The 15,638-nt window shown below is 37.9% G+C and overlaps 2 protein-coding genes across 2 annotated transcripts in view; both read left to right on the top strand.

Annotated features, from left to right (window-relative positions):
- The window catches only part of LOC114634942 (olfactory receptor 7A17-like), a 4,707-nt gene extending 1,919 nt beyond the window's left edge, over positions 1 to 2,788 (top strand). The window contains exon 2 of the mRNA XM_028783568.1: positions 2,760 to 2,788. Within this exon, the coding sequence (XP_028639401.1) occupies positions 2,760 to 2,788 (29 nt within the window). The remainder of the gene's footprint in view (positions 1 to 2,759) is intronic.
- An 11,456-nt stretch (positions 2,789 to 14,244) lies between these two features.
- LOC114634938 (olfactory receptor 7A17-like) lies at positions 14,245 to 15,204 on the top strand. The gene has a single exon (XM_028783561.1). The coding sequence runs from the start codon at positions 14,245 to 14,247 to the stop codon at positions 15,202 to 15,204; it is 960 nt and encodes a 319-aa protein (XP_028639394.1).
- Positions 15,205 to 15,638: the final 434 nt, after the last annotated feature.

The raw sequence follows: 15,638 nt of genomic DNA, 5'->3' as shown, positions 1-15,638 counted from the left end.
AGGAGGAGGAGGAGGAGGAGGAGGAGGAGGAGGAGGAGGAGGAGGAGAGACGAAGACGAAGACGAAGACGAAGAAGAAGAAGAAGAAGAAGAAGCCAGCAGAACTTCCTCTGAGAGTGTCAGAACCAATGAGATGCCTTTAAAAGACACTCTTCTTCAGCTTGTTGAGCTACTTACAGGTTAAGAAATATGCTTTGGATTTTCACTTGTTATAAGTTGTGATGGATTTGGTGATACACCTGTCATTGATTCATTTCTGCTCCTGTAAGCAACCCCTCACTCATAATCCTATAAGTAATACCAATAAAACTCACTGGTTCACAAAGTTTGAAGTTAGTTGTATCCCTACTTTGGTTTCTCCTTGATTCCCTACCTGGACTAGGTAGATGTCTATTCATATCTCATTAGCAAGAGTATCAAACAGCACATAGCAAGTAACATTCTAGAATAGGGGAAGAGATTATTGGTCTCACTCCTAGCTGAGGTGCTTCAGGTAGCTAATGACAGCTACTGGAGGAAGGGTTTTTATATTCTGTGTAGGTGGACCCTAGTAGGTTGACCATGCACTGGAGCACATCTCCACACATGTGATTATATGGAAAGTCATAATTCAGCTTAATATGTTATAATTAATTTATCAAAGAAGATGTAGAGTTAGGAAGGGCATACAGTAAAGGGGTATGAGAGAAAAAATGATTATGATCAAAATACATTATATATACATGTGTATGTGTCAAAATCTCAAAGAATAAAAATATTTTTTTAAAAAAATGGGCCCGCAATTTTATGTATTCTTTCATCTTTCTCTCTTCTGAACACATATTCGCCATTACTAAAAGCTGTCCTTCAGTGGCACCAACAGCTGTCTTATAATGTCAGAAAAGGTTGTATAGACATGGGGATTCCTCACAATGTCCTGCAGCATTTCAACCTTTATTTCCACAATAATCTAACCTTTATTTGTGGACAATCGGAGAAGCCAATGGAATCATTCACAAACCAAAACATATCTTTGATATTTTGCTAAAATTTCTAGTAATTGTAAAAAGGTATCTCTCTTCCCAGATGAAATAAATTGGTATTTTGTTTTCAGAATGAACATATTTTTGTAGTAGATGACAATAATACAGCCTCACAACTGGCCAAGCTACAGAGAATCAGCCTACAGAAAAATCACTCTTAAATAGTACCTCTATATCATACTACACATTCTCAAAACTTGTGTATCATTTTAGGAGAGAGAGGATGTAAAGACTAAGAGACAGAGGTATTTCCACAAGGAAACAGTGTTTTCCAGCTACAGAAGAGCAGTTTCACATTTGAACCCACAGTGATGGAAACATAATGCACAAGACTTGAGCAAATTAAAAACAGACAAAATACAAAAATATGTATGGGAAGTTGCTACAAAGTCTCATCCGTTTTTTTTCTATGTTATGAATCATTCCATTCATTTATACCTTAAATGATATCCCACTTCCCAGTTACCCCTCCACAAATCCCCACTCTCACATCAGCCCTCTCCTCTTTCTCTTTTGCCTCTATGAGGATGCACCCCCACCTACCCACCCTCTGCCAACCCACTGCTGTAGTATCCCGCTCTGCTGGAGCATCAAACCTCCACAGGACCAAGGGCCTCTCCCTCACACTGAGATCAGGCAAGGCCATCTTCTTCTACGTATGTATCGGGAGCCATGTATCCCTCCCTGTATACTCCTTGGTTGGTGGTATAGTCTCTGGGACAAAGAGTGGTTCAGCCAGCTGATGTTCTTACTTTGGGGTTGCAATACCTCTCTGCTCCTCCAGACCTTCTGTCAGCTCCACTACTGTGGTCCCTGAGCCTAGTCTGATGGTTGGCTCCAAGCATCCACATCTGCATTGGTCAGTTGCTGGTTGAACCTCTCAAGAAATAGTCACACCAGGTTCCTGTCAGTAAGTGCCTCTTATCAGCAGCAACAGTGTTGGGTTTGGTGTCTGCAGACAGGATCGATCCCCAAGTGAGGCAGTCCTTTCTTGCAGTTTCTGCTCCATTTTTTTGTCCCTGTTCATCCTTTGTACAGGAACATTTCTGGGTTAAAAACTTTGAGACAGGTAGTTGGCCCCGTCCCTCAACCAAGGACTGTGCCTATTTACTGGAGGTGGTCTCTACCTGTTGGGTCCTGGGAGCCTCTCATTTCCCTGAAGTCTTGCACCCTCCAGTGGCTATCTCTAGTTCGTCATCCTCTCCCCATGTTATATAATTTCATTCGATTTCCTGATCCTCTGTATCTCTCTCTCATCTCATCCAGTACCTGATACTGTACCCATTATTTCCTTCCCCTTCCCTCTTTCTCCCAAGTCCTTTTCTTCCTCCATCACCCAAGATCATCCTGTTCCCCCCTCAATGAAGGACTGAAGCATACATACCCTGGTCTTCCTTCCTCCTAAGCTTCATATGGTCTGTGGGTTTTATCATGGGCATTGTGAGCTTTGGGACTAATATCCACTTATCAGTGAGTACATACCATGTATGAATTTTTTGTGTGTGTGTCTGGGTTACCTCACTCAGGATAATATTCTCTAATTTAAATTCTTTCTCCATTTCTTCACTAACCAAGTTATCATTGAGTAGATAGCTGTTCATCTTCCATGTGTACCTGGGCTTTCTGTTGTTTTTGTTGTTATTGAAGACCAGCTTTAGTTTGTGGTGTTCCGATAGAATACATGGAATTAATTCAATGTTCTTATATCTGTTGAGGCTTTTTTTTGTGGATGTCTGATTGTATGGCCAATTTTGGAGAAGATGCTGAGAAGATATATTCTTTGTTGTAGGGTGAAATGTTCTGTAGATATCTGTTAAATTTATTTGGTTCATAACTTCTTTTAGTTTCAATGTGTCTCTGTTCACTTTGTGCTTCCATGATCTGTCCATTAGTGAGAGTGGGTTGTTACAATCTATTATTGTGTGAAGTTCAATGTGTGTTTTGAGCCTCAGTAGCATTTCTTTTACAAATATGGGTGCCCTTGCATTTGGGGCATAGATGTTCAGAATTGAGAGTTCATCTTGGTGGATTTTTCCTTTGATGAGTATGTAGTGTCTTTCCCCATCCTTTTTGGCAACTTTTGGTTGAATGTCGATTTTTTTCAATATTAGAATGGCTACTCCAGCTTGTTTCTTGGAACCATTTGCTTGGAACATTTTTTTTCCTGTCTTTTACTTTGAGGTAGTGTCTGTGTTTGTCATTGAGATGTGTTTCCTGTATGCAGCCAAATGCTGGGTCCTGTTTATGTATCCAGTCTGTTTGTCTATGTCTTTTGATTGGGGAGTTGAGTCCATTGATGTTGAGAGATATTAGAGACCAATGATTGTTGCTTCCTGTAATTTTGTTATTATAGCTGGAATTATATTTGTGTGCTTCTCTTCTTTTGAGTTTATTGTGAAAAGATTATTTTCTTGCTTTTTCTTTGGTATAATTTTCCTCCTTATATTGGACTTCTCCTTTTATTATCCTCTGTAGGATTGGGTTAGTGGAAAGACACTGTTTAAATTTGGTTTTGTCTTAAAATACCTTGATTTCTCCATCTATGAAAATTGAGATTATTGCTAGGTATAGTTGCCTGGGCTGTCTTTTGTTTTCTCTTAGGGTTTGTGTGACATCTGCCAAAGATCTGGCTTTTAGGGACTCTGTTGAGAAGTCTGGTGTAATTCTGATAGGTCTGCCTTTATATGTTACTTGACCTTTTTCTCTTACTGCTTTCAATATTCTTTCTTTGTTCTGTTCATGTAGTATTTTAATTATTATGTCACAGGAGGAATTTCTTTTTTGGTCCCGTCTGTTTAGTGTTCTGTAGGCTTCTTGTATTTTTATGGGCATCTCTTCCTTTAGGTTGGAGAAGTTTTTTTTTCCTATAATTTTGTGTTAAGATGTTTGCTTGTCCTTTAAGTTGGGAGTTTTCACTCTCTTCTATACCTATTATTCTTAGGTTCTGTCTTTTCATTGTGTCCTGGATTTCTTGAATGTCTTGAGTTAGGAGCTTTTTGCTTTTTATATTTTCCTTGACTGTTGTATCCCTGTCTTCTATTGTATCTTCTACATCCGAGATTTTCTCTTTATCTCTTGTATTCTGTTGGTATAACTCCTGATCTCTTTCCTGGGTTTTCCATCTCCGGAGTTATCTCCCTTTTTGTTTTCTTTAATGTTTCTGTTTCCATTTTCAGATCTTGGATGATCTTGTTCAATTTCTGTTTGATTGTGTTTTTCTATATATTTTAAAATGGATTTATGTGTTTCCTTTTTAAGGACTTCTATTTGTTTACCTGTGTTCTATATTTTTTAAGGGAGTTATTTATGTTCTTATTAAAGTTGTCTATCATCTTCATGAGATGAGAAGTTAGACCTGAATCTTGCTTTACAGTTGTGTTGGGATATCCAGGGCTTGCTGTAGTGGAAAAACTGTGTTCTGAAGTTGCCAGGTTGTATTGAAAAGGGTCTTGAATTGTATAAGAGTAGAGAAATCCAGCTGAGCATTACCAAACAATTGATCATGCATTCATTTATTTCTCTCTGTTCTTGGCTCTGGATATCATATGACAAAGTGTTTCAAGTTCCTACTGCTCTGAATTTTCTCTACTAATTATTGATAATGTGATGCTCCCAATTTCTTTTTAAATTTGTTTTCACAGCAACAGAAATGAAAGTAGGATGGAAGCTTCTTTAATTATTTTGGAATATCTCAGCTAATCCAGTCAATCTACCTGTCTATGATCAGCTTCTTAGGTGCCTTCATTCTACTTATTGCTTATTTGGCCTTTTGCAGTAAGACCTCGTGTAGCCTTAGGTTCTGGAGATTGGATGGGAACTTCCTCTAGAGGCCATTGCTCAGTCTACCATTGCATAAGGCATGTTTTCTATAGAACATGTACAATGTACGTTTAGTGAGCAATGTTTTTTGAAAATTTGTAATAAATTATTTAAACTTACAGACATACATACTTGTTGAGAAAAATAAGGCAGACAGAAAATTATACATTTATGATTTTAATTATATAATTGTTTTTATAAAGCAGATGGTAGTGCATGCTATTAGCCTTCAGGATAGTGGTTAGCACTTCAAGCAATACCTCATGTCCAGGGGTACTAGTTTTCCAACACAAAACTAAATTAATAGTACATTTTTAGACTTTTGGTCTCATATTACTTTCGACAGTTTTTGACTTATTAGTCTTTTGCTTTTCTATATTTCCATTTTTGTGGAATATATATTTATGTGTGTGTGTTCTTTTTTTCTGTTTTTTTTTGTCTTAGTTTTGACAGGTTGAACTTTTTTTTTAAAGAGAAATATAGAAAGAATATAAAGTTAGGTGGTCAGGGAAGTGGAGAGACTCTAGGAAAAATTGCAGAGGAGAAAAACACAATAAAATATATTGCATAAAATTTTCAATTAAAATATATAGGAAAGTTGACACTTTGGTAGAAAGGAAGCTTCTTTCTAATTTACAGTTTCTGGTTTTTAGGCCTAGTTTCTAGTTAGTTGTAACATTTTCTTTATTTTTCACACATTTTTTCAAAGATTATTTATTATTTGACAGTTTTGTGCATTTATATATGGATTTTTAGCCATTTCCACCTCCCAATACTTTTTCTCACAGCCTGAAACCTTTTCAATAAGTCACTTTCTGTGTTTTATGTATGCATTTATTTAATATATGACCCATCAAGTTTAATTAGAGTTTTTTGCTAGAATGTAAGACAGAGGTTATTTACCAGAGAAAAGGTGATTTGTCAGTGTCTACACCACTGGAAAAAATTACTTCCCTTCTTTCAACCAACCTTAGTTTCTAGCTCTCCAAGAGAAATAGGGCCCCATGTCTTCTCCCTAATTCATGAAAAAGTATTGATGATTCAAATCTTGTACCTGTAGTTGGAGGATTTCTGTTAGAAAAAAATTCCACAGATTCCTTGAGATGCTATTGTACCAATGTGTTCATTCTTTTCATTAAAATTTTGTTGAATGAGAAAGTCATATCCTGCATCTTCAGTTGCTGTACTTTACTATCTCATATCAAATCATAATTCCCAGGATCACCCTAGATCTGGCAAATCAAAGTCTTCATTTCTATATATCCCCTAAAATAAGCTTTCACATTGTAGTTGAAAAGGTCTTGAGCTAGACAGGATTTCTCACTCTCCCAGTATTGACTTTAGAGTTGTCTCTTCTCTGGGGAGAGAGATTGAGTATGCACAGTGGAGGGAGGGTGGAAGTATGGCTGGGGTGTTAGGTGGAGTTTTAGGGTAAGAGTTTCTGTTGCTTCTTTCAGATGCTAAGCATCACCTTTTGTCTCATCCTAACATTTATTATCATAACTTATCTGACAATAAATCTAGGAAGGCAGAAATAGAGGCTTGTGAAATAGTTCAGTTTGTAAAGGCTCTTAGTTGAAAAACAGAGTTGAATAACAAAAGCTTATATTGGGGGAAAAGGAGAAACAGTTCCTGAAAGTTCTTCCCTTGTTTACAGAAATGTGCTCTAGTGTGTGTGTGTGCATGCCCTTTTTTTGGCCACAAACACATACACAAATAAATAACATATACTAAAAATGATATAAAGAAGCTAGAAAATGGTTTATGGAGTTCTCGAAATCTAGCTGTTTCTTGTTTGTAACTTGGGATACAGCACAGAAGTGTCTGAGCCTCACTTTTGCAAATGTGCAACCAGTTTCTTAACAACAATGTCAATAGATTTACTGAACACCTAAACAGACAAGTAGTTAATATTTGGAAAAAATATTTAAAGGGATTTGATTAGAGGATTAGAAAAATATCTCATTCTGACTAGTGTGAGATGGAATCTCAGGGTTGTTTTGATTTGCATTTCCCTGATGACTAAAGATGTTGAACATTTCTTTAGGTGTTTCTCAGCCATTCAATATTTCTCAGTTGAAAATTCTTTGTTGAGCTCTCTACCCCATTTTTTAATAGAGTTATTTGGTTCTCTGGAGTCTAATTTCTTGAGTTTTTTTTTATATATTGGATATTAGCCCTCTATCAGATGTAGGATTGGTAAAGATCTTCTCCCAATCTGTTGGTTGCCATTTTGTCCTATTGACAGTGTCCTTTGTCTTACAGAAGTTTCACAATTTTATGAGGTACCATTTGTCAATTCTTGATCTTAGAGTATAAGCCATTGGTGTCTGGTTCAGGAACTTTTCCCCTCTGCCCATGTGTTCAAGGCTCCCCATGTATTCCATGATGGGTAAGGAAGGCATTCTTGTCAGAATGAACTAAGACAGGCTCAGTCTTGTTTATGAAATTAAAAAAGGGGGGAGAGGCAGAGAGCTTTCTGGGCTACTTGGCAAGAATCCGACATGGACCAAGGACAAGGAAATGGGTTACTTGGCAGGAATATGACATTGGCCAAGGACAAGGAAGTGGGCATCAGGCAGGAATCTTGACATTAGACTAGAACAATGAAGTAATTTTAGGCAGGAATCTAAATCTTAGTCTAGACCAAAGAACTTATTTCAGACAGGAATCTAAACTTTAGGCTAGAACAAGGAAGAAGTCTTCAGGCTCAAAATCGACTTTGGGCTAGGACAGGGAAGTTGGCTCAGATATTTTGGTCATTCTGATAAGCCCTTAGAAACAGTGATCATGGGAGTCTTCACAGAATTTTGTTTATTGTCTTGCTTGTAATTTGACTATTTGTGTTTATTGTTTTGCTTGTTCCTTGACTATTTATATCTATTGTATTGCTAGTTCTTCAAATTAGAACTGACCTTAATACTTGCATGTAATTAAAATGGTATAAAATCAAAAAGGAGGAGGGGAATGAGATAGGGGGTTCTAGGGAGGAGAAATGTGGAAGGGGGATGGCACCTGAAATGTAAATAAATAAAATATACAATAAAAAAAATATCTCATGAATAATGGAATGAATGGGATTTTTCTACTTGCCCAAGATGAAGTACATTCTTTGTTGTTTTAGAAAAATCCCAATGAGGCCAATTAACTCAAGACCCATGGTCTAACATCAAGAGAAAACCATTTTTCCTGGTACCAACCTGAGGCAGTGGTTTGGTGACTTGAGGACATATTTATGATAACTTTCATAGCTTTAGACTTTGGTTGAAACATTAAATAAAAATGAAGAGAAACTGGTAGGAGATTAAACAGACAGGGTTCCTGGGGAAGGAAAATGACTTGTCACCTGGGTATTTAACCTATGCCTTTGAGAACAGGCAATCTTTCGGAACAATATTCTTTCTGTGTAGACCAATGACCCATAGGGAAATCATGTGCTTAGAACTTGAAATAACAGGAGTGAAATATTCTCAAGGGAGAAGCTGCTATCACTTTGAGTGTCTCCTCAGTGTAGTCATTCTGCTTTGCACATTTGAGCTACACATTAATTTTTCTCATTTTGAAGTCTTGACACTGGCTTGGGATTAATGCTTGTCTTTGTCCCTCTTCATGAGTCAATCACAGCTTCATTCAACAATAGCCATTCAGAGTGGAATTTGTGCTTAGTGACACAGAATCTCTTACACTTCAGAGATTCATCAAGGTGAGTCCAGGAGCTCTGCTGGTATTGTAGTTCAGAAAATGGAAGAACAGAAAATGTGCATGAGAGCAAAGTTAGTCTAAACAAGAGTAGGAGATGCAGGGTGCCTTTCTGGGTTGGTCATGGAGTTTATTGATTCAAGAAGATGAAACGAATGCACTGAACTCAGTAATTGGGATGAGAATTAAGCCTTAAGTGATAATTTTGATTATTGTGGAATGATAAAAAAAATTGTGGATTTATGAAGTGATAAAATGGTTTAATCTAAAGGAAAGCTTAGGTTTATGGACCTTTGTTATTATGGAATATAGAGACAGAACATTGTATGTTAAGTTACATACACCACAATGACTGTGTGCTCTTTTATTTTTATGGTGATAATAATGTCATATTGATGAGAAAGATCCAAATGAATGACATTTACACAAATTCCATAATGTATTCACAAGTTCTGTGCAAAAAGAAAGGTCACTTTAACAGACTAAGCTACTGCTAGTTTGTATCCAGATATATAACTGGTCAAAATATGATGATATGGAGAGCATGAACAGTATGAAATCATGCCAATGCTTGCTGATGTGGTGTCTTTGGGTTCAATTAGAAAAATAATTTTTGTCAGTGTAATAAGACACATTTATTCTATTGCCATGGAGGAGGAGTCTGTGTAGTGATACTGGTGATGATTATCCTTGACAATTTTGTACATGTGTGCAACACATTCATTCTTTTCACTTACCCTCTCCTGTCTCCTTCCTCTGATAACCCCTTCTAATCTCACTGAGTCCCTTTCACACATCTAAGTATTTTTGTCTTGTTTTGTTACTAAATGAGTTTAATCACAGATGTCTGCATGATCATGACTTTGAAAATATCTGTATTGTCCTTGTGGCTTCATTATAACTTATACACCTGGCTTCATTATAACTTATACATCTTTCCTCCAAATCCACAAAGTTCATCCAGAAGCAATAGAACTTTGTGTTTCCTTCTATTAGGGAGCACTTTTACATATTAATGATCACTAGAAGAAAGACCTGAGTGGACACATGAAATTTATCAAAAAAGATTGTACAATCAAAACCCTAATACTAAAAAAGAAAATGTATTAGATGAGGAAACCAAGGTATCACATTTCCACATTTCCTGATCTACTGTCATACCACATCAAACTGGTGCATCAAACAAACATGGAATAGACAAAGTGAAAATAAGTTTCTTGTTTATTTATTGGTAAATACCTCATTCTATTAGTTCTGTGCATATTTTTCTATATATGCAAATATTCATTGGTTTATTCATGCCACAACACTCTTTGTGTGTGTGTGTGTGTATGTGTGTGTACTTGTGTGTGTAAGTCAGAGGATAACTTTCAGGATTGGCTATCCCTTCCAGTATGTAGGTCACAGTCATTTGAGTTATTCTCATGGCTATGTTTCTTTTTCTAGCATAGGTACTATTACATTTCTTTAAAATAGCAACTGTTATCTTTGGTTTGGGATAAAATATTTTCCTCAAATTTTGGTTGGATGTCATGAGATGGAATGGGAGTCAGAACATTCTCATGACCAAGGAAGCTACCTTTCCTCTTGGTCTCAGCTAATTTCATTGTTTCCATTTGTCAAATGTTATTTCTGCCCCCTCTTTACTGAGAAGTTGTTTAATTATCACATAAGCAATTCATGTATGAAACGTCAATTTTAAAGACATAGGAGTTAGCCAGCAAGGCTCAGGAAGTAAAGGTGCTCACTGCCAAGCCTGATGACAAGAGTAGAGTACTGACCACTATAGATTGTTTTCTGACTTCTGCATGCATGTGTGCATGCTCACGTGCACACACACACACACACACACACACACACACACACAAAATAAATGGATAATTAAAAGAATATAAGAAAAACGTTAAAGTCCTGAAAGTAAAAGGAAGATATTTAGGGGAAGGCAGGACCAGCAAAAGACTAAAAGAAGGACTTGGATGACAGGCTGAAACATTGTAAGTGTGAATGCAGATGATACAATAGAACCATTTGTTACACAGTTAATGTACAGTCAAATGCTTCTTGGAACAGAAAGAGAGCATGGCCTAAACGAAACAGAAAGATGGTGTGGTAGTGACAGTTTGTCTAGTATGGTGAGATGTAAGAAGACAGTGGTCTTTTTAAAAGTTACATGTGTATTTCTGTGTGACAATACTCAGAAAAAAGAAACTTCAAGGAGAAACAGGTTGATTCAGTTTTAAAACTCCACATTATAGTCCAATGTAGCATAAAAGTCACACTGAGAGGAGCTTGACGAAGCTAGCCACATCATATTCACTATCAAAGACAATGGGAAACAAATGGGCATAAGATGACTTGCTCACTGGCTTTCTCTTCTTTTCTGCAGTTTAGAACACCTCTATCTAGGAGATGGCACCATCCACAATGGACATATATTCCCACATCAATTAATAATCAAGACAACCCCCTTGTAAATATCCCCACAAGCCAACCTGATTTAGTTAGTTCCTCAGGTAAGATTTTCATCCCAGATGATACTAGGTTGTGTCAACTTGACAGGTAACAACTAAACGCCACAATATTTAAACTTGATTAATCTGTTTCTCCTTTAAGCTTCTTTTTCTGAGTGTTGTCACACAGAAATACACATGTAACTTTAATAAAGACCATAGGACATTCACTGTGCTTTGGGTATAGTGTGTGTGTGTGTGTGTGTGTGTGTGTGTGTGTGTGTGTGTGTGATGGAACCCAGAATCTTTGCATGCTCAGCAACAGTCTGTTACCCAGATATATCAAACTTCTCAAGTAAAATTCATGATTTTCCATGCTAATATCAAATTCCCATGCTCACACCATATTCTTCGTCAGCCTGCTGGAACAGTTGTAATTACAGATGTGTTCCACCACACCTGGCTTATGCATCCATGATTTCATCATACCACTGGTAACTGGTCACCCTCCTACTAATTCTTTTTACTGCTTTAACTTTCTTGCCCAAATTAAATAATTTCAGGAAATGTATTCTTTGAGGCCTTGCATGGATGTTATTCTTTGTATGAACAGTCAAAGATGCATTGGAATTTATCCTAACATCCTTGATGACTATATATCAATGAGACCGTATCCAGTGATCTCAGAGCACCTAAGAAAGACAACATCCCCATCAACAATTATCTGTTATTGTATTTCTTTTTCTGCATTCTACTTACTGTAATGTGCATCTTGAGTGTCCCCTAAATGTTTGTGCATTCCCTATGTTTGTGTATTGGGAGGTGGTAGAATTGTCAAGAGAGATCTCATGGAAGTCTTTTGGTCATTGAACTATGCACTCCATGGACACTGTTATACTCTGGTCTCTTTCACTTTCCAATTTGCTTTAAGGCTATGGGGTGAGTGGTCTCTCTTTCTCTCTCCATCTACCTCACCCCATTTTCTTTCTCTCTTTTCCTCCCTCCATCCCCATCTCTTTTCCTTCCTTCTTCCTTTATTTTATTTTGTATGCATGTTGTGCATACAAATGTGTGTGTGTGTGTGTGTGTGAGAGAGAGAGAGGGGGGGGGAGGGAGAGGGAGAGGGAGAGGGAGGGAGGAGGTGCAGTGTGTATGTGTAGTGGAGGACTTAGAGTATCCCCCTCTCTATTAAGTGTTCTGTCACTAAACTTATGGCTGTGTTGCCCACCCAGAAGTCCTAGCAATCTCCCTGTTCTTTCTCCTATAGCACTGGGCTTACAGAAATGAGTCTGACTACTTTTAAAACATATGGGCCATGGTACCTGAAGCCAGATCTCCAGGCTAGTATTTCAAGAATTCTTATCAAATAAGTTATATCCAAAGCCCTAGAATGAGTGCCTTTGTTTGGCTATGTGTTCCAAACACATTGGGCTGTCTCTGCGAATGGTCAAACTACAGAACCAAGGAACCAGAGACCACGAACCCATATAAACCTTTCCTCTTTATAAGCTGACTATCTAAGGAATTTGTTTTATTTAAAGAAATTTATGAACACACCATTGGCACCAACAGATGTAATGCATACTATGCAATTTTTGTTTGTACCTCATCTCCCTCATTTTATTGTAAGAATTTTGTGTGTCTTCATATCTCATCATTATCTAGATATATCTGGAATTTTCCATATTCAGTTTTTGTTATTCCTTAAGTGCCTCAAAGTGTTTATAATTCAAGTTTTTATTTAGGATTGTTTTATTTGATTAAAATATAATTACATCACTCCTGACACCTCCAATCTTTTCTCCAATACTTTCACTGTCCAAACTACACTCCTTCTCAAATTAATGTTTTTTTTTCCTTTTGTGTGTATCTGTGTGTGTGTGCACGTGCATATGCACGCGTGTGTCACACAAAACATGCTGAGCTTGTTAATTACTGCTTCTATGTATATGATTTTAGGGCTGAACTTTTGAAATTGGATAGCCAGGTATTAGGCTCCCTGTCATACTTTCAAAATGTAGAAACTCTCTAGTCCTCTGAATTTTACAATCACTCTTCCCTATCCCCTGTGATGTTCCCTTAGAAATTAATATTTCCCTTGATTGGGCAGCCACAGATAGTTGTTCTCTTCACTTTTTCCAGTTGTAGCTTTCTGGAATAGTTCCTCTGTCTACTTTAAAAATAAAGTCCTTTAATGAAGAGTGTCAGGTACACCTATCTGTGTCTCTGTTCCAGGTGTGTGTTAAAGAGTCCATGATGGAGAGAAGACTATAATCAAGAGAGTAAAAAATGGAGGGGGAGGACCAAGAAAACATCACAGTCATAAAGTTCACTGAATACATGAATTTTGAATAGAGATTGAGTACAACAAAGCATTATTTTCAAAGATAGTATCTCCACAGTGTATTCATATAAAATAGAGAAATAAGTTGTGTGCCTCTATATGACTGAGCTTGTAGGGTCATTTCATAGTTAGAGTGTTTGACTAAGTTGCCTGCCCAAAAACCTGTTGGATAGAAAATTCATGAGTTCTGGAAAAATACCTACTGCTATTGTTTGTTAAGTGAACATGAAATTTTCATTTAAATATTTATTTTATGTCCATAAATTAGTGAAGTTGTTAGTTTCTATCAGAGAAGTTTCTTTTTTTCCCAGTGGACAGGAGATAAAATCATAACTGGTCAAAGTGTAGAGAATAAGTGTCTATAAAGAACTCAGCCCAAAAGAGATTCTATAGCACAGGCTTCCGGCTAGGCTCAGGGAACACTTCAGAAGAGGAAACAGGAAGGAATGCTGCAAAATAGTGGCTTTTGAACATGACATATCCAGTGAACTAATGAGCTCACAGTAGCTATAGTGGCCTCTAAATAACCTGCAAAAGATCAAACCAGCCAACATGCCTGATGAGGAGAGAAGGGATGGTAAGGTTTCATCTCTAGCTGAGGAGTCATTTGCAGTTGATGGCTGCTGAGGAGAGTCAGTGTTTTTCAGGTGTGTGGTCCCTGGTAGATTAACCATGCCTCGGCTTCAGTGTATAGCCTCATACCGAAGAATACTTGGGTAGCACTGAAAGGGTACAGGGTTTCATGATACAAATGAAAGGAAAAAAGAAGGAAGGAGGAAGAATTGATATCAGGTTATTGAAGTGTTACTGAGGCTTCAAATCTCCTCTCTCTCTCTCTCTCTCTCTCTCTCTCTCTCTCTCCAACCCTCTCTCTCCCCCTCTCTCATTTTTTTGTTTGTTTGTTTTCATAGATGGAACCGGGAAATGATACTCAGCTTTCAGAATTCTTTCTTCTGGGATTCTCAGAGAATCAACCCCAAATTCAGCCTCTCATATTTGGACTGTTCCTCTCCATGTATCTAGTGACTGTCACTGGGAACCTACTCATCATCATGGCCATCATTGTTGACTCCCACCTACACACACCCATGTACATCTTCCTCTCTAATCTGTCCTTTGTGGACATCTGCTTCACTTCCACCACTGTTCCACAGATGCTGGTGAACATTCACACACAGAGCAAGGTCATCACCTATGCAAACTGCATCACACAGATGTACTTCTTACTGCTTTTTTCAGGGTTGGACATCTTTCTGCTGACTGTGATGGCTTATGACCGCTATGTGGCCATCTGTCACCCCCTGCATTACATGATCATCATGAACACAAGATGCTGTGGATTGCTGATTCTGGCATGCTGGATTATAGGTGTTTTGAATTCCTTATTGCACAGCTTTTTGGTATTACGGCTGTCATTCTGCACAAACTTGGAAATCCCTCATTTTTTCTGTGAACTTAATCAAGTTGTACACCAGGCATGTTCTGACACCTTTCTTAATGACATGGTGATTTACATAACAGCTATGTTACTGGCTGTTGGCCCCCTCTCTGGTATCCTTTACTCTTACTCTAAGATAGTGTCCTCCATTCGTGCAATCTCCTCAGCTCAGGGGAAGTACAAAGCATTTTCTACCTGTGCATCTCACCTCTCAGTTGTCTCCTTATTTTATTGCACACTCCTGGGAGTGTACCTCAGTTCTGCTGTGACTCAAAACTCACATGCCACTGCATCAGCTTCATTGATGTACACTGTGGTCACCCCCATGCTGAACCCCTTCATCTATAGTCTGAGGAACAAAGACATAAAGACAGCTCTGAAAATCCTGTTAGGGAGTGTAACTAGAAGCAGAGCAATGGATTCACCTTCATAAAGTGTCTGTTTTAGTAGTAGTTAATGTATTGGATTATCCACTGTAGTCCATTGATTAGATTGAATAACAAGAATTTAGTCATTTGTCTCCTACAATTGCTCTGTCTTGTATATCATTATGATGGCTTGTGTATGCTTGGCCCAGTGAGTGGCACTTTTAGAAGTTGTGGCCCTATTGGAGTAGGTGTGGCCATGTGAGAGTAGGTGTGTCACTGTGGCTGTGGGTTTAAAACCCTTTTCATAGCTGCCTAGAAGCCAGTATTCTGCTAACAGCCTTCAGATGAAGATGTAGAACTCTCAGCTAGCTTCTCCTGAACCATGTCTACCTGGATGCTATCATGTTCCCACCTTGGTGATAATGGACTGAACCTCTGAACCTATAAGCCAGCCCCAATTCCCTTGGTCATGGTGTCTCTTCACATCAGTAAGACCCTA

This window comes from Grammomys surdaster, unplaced genomic scaffold (assembly GCF_004785775.1).
Source record: "Grammomys surdaster isolate TR1022 unplaced genomic scaffold, NIH_TR_1.0 1149, whole genome shotgun sequence".
Classification (NCBI taxonomy): domain Eukaryota; kingdom Metazoa; phylum Chordata; class Mammalia; order Rodentia; family Muridae; genus Grammomys; species Grammomys surdaster.
The sequence above is the reverse complement of the archived record's forward strand: the minus strand, read 5'-3'. Positions and strand labels throughout refer to the sequence as shown.

Coding starts and splice junctions, on each gene's coding strand:
- LOC114634938 (XM_028783561.1), top strand. CDS start 14,245: ATGGAACCGGGAAATGATACTCAGCTTTCAGAATTCTTTCTTCTGGGA.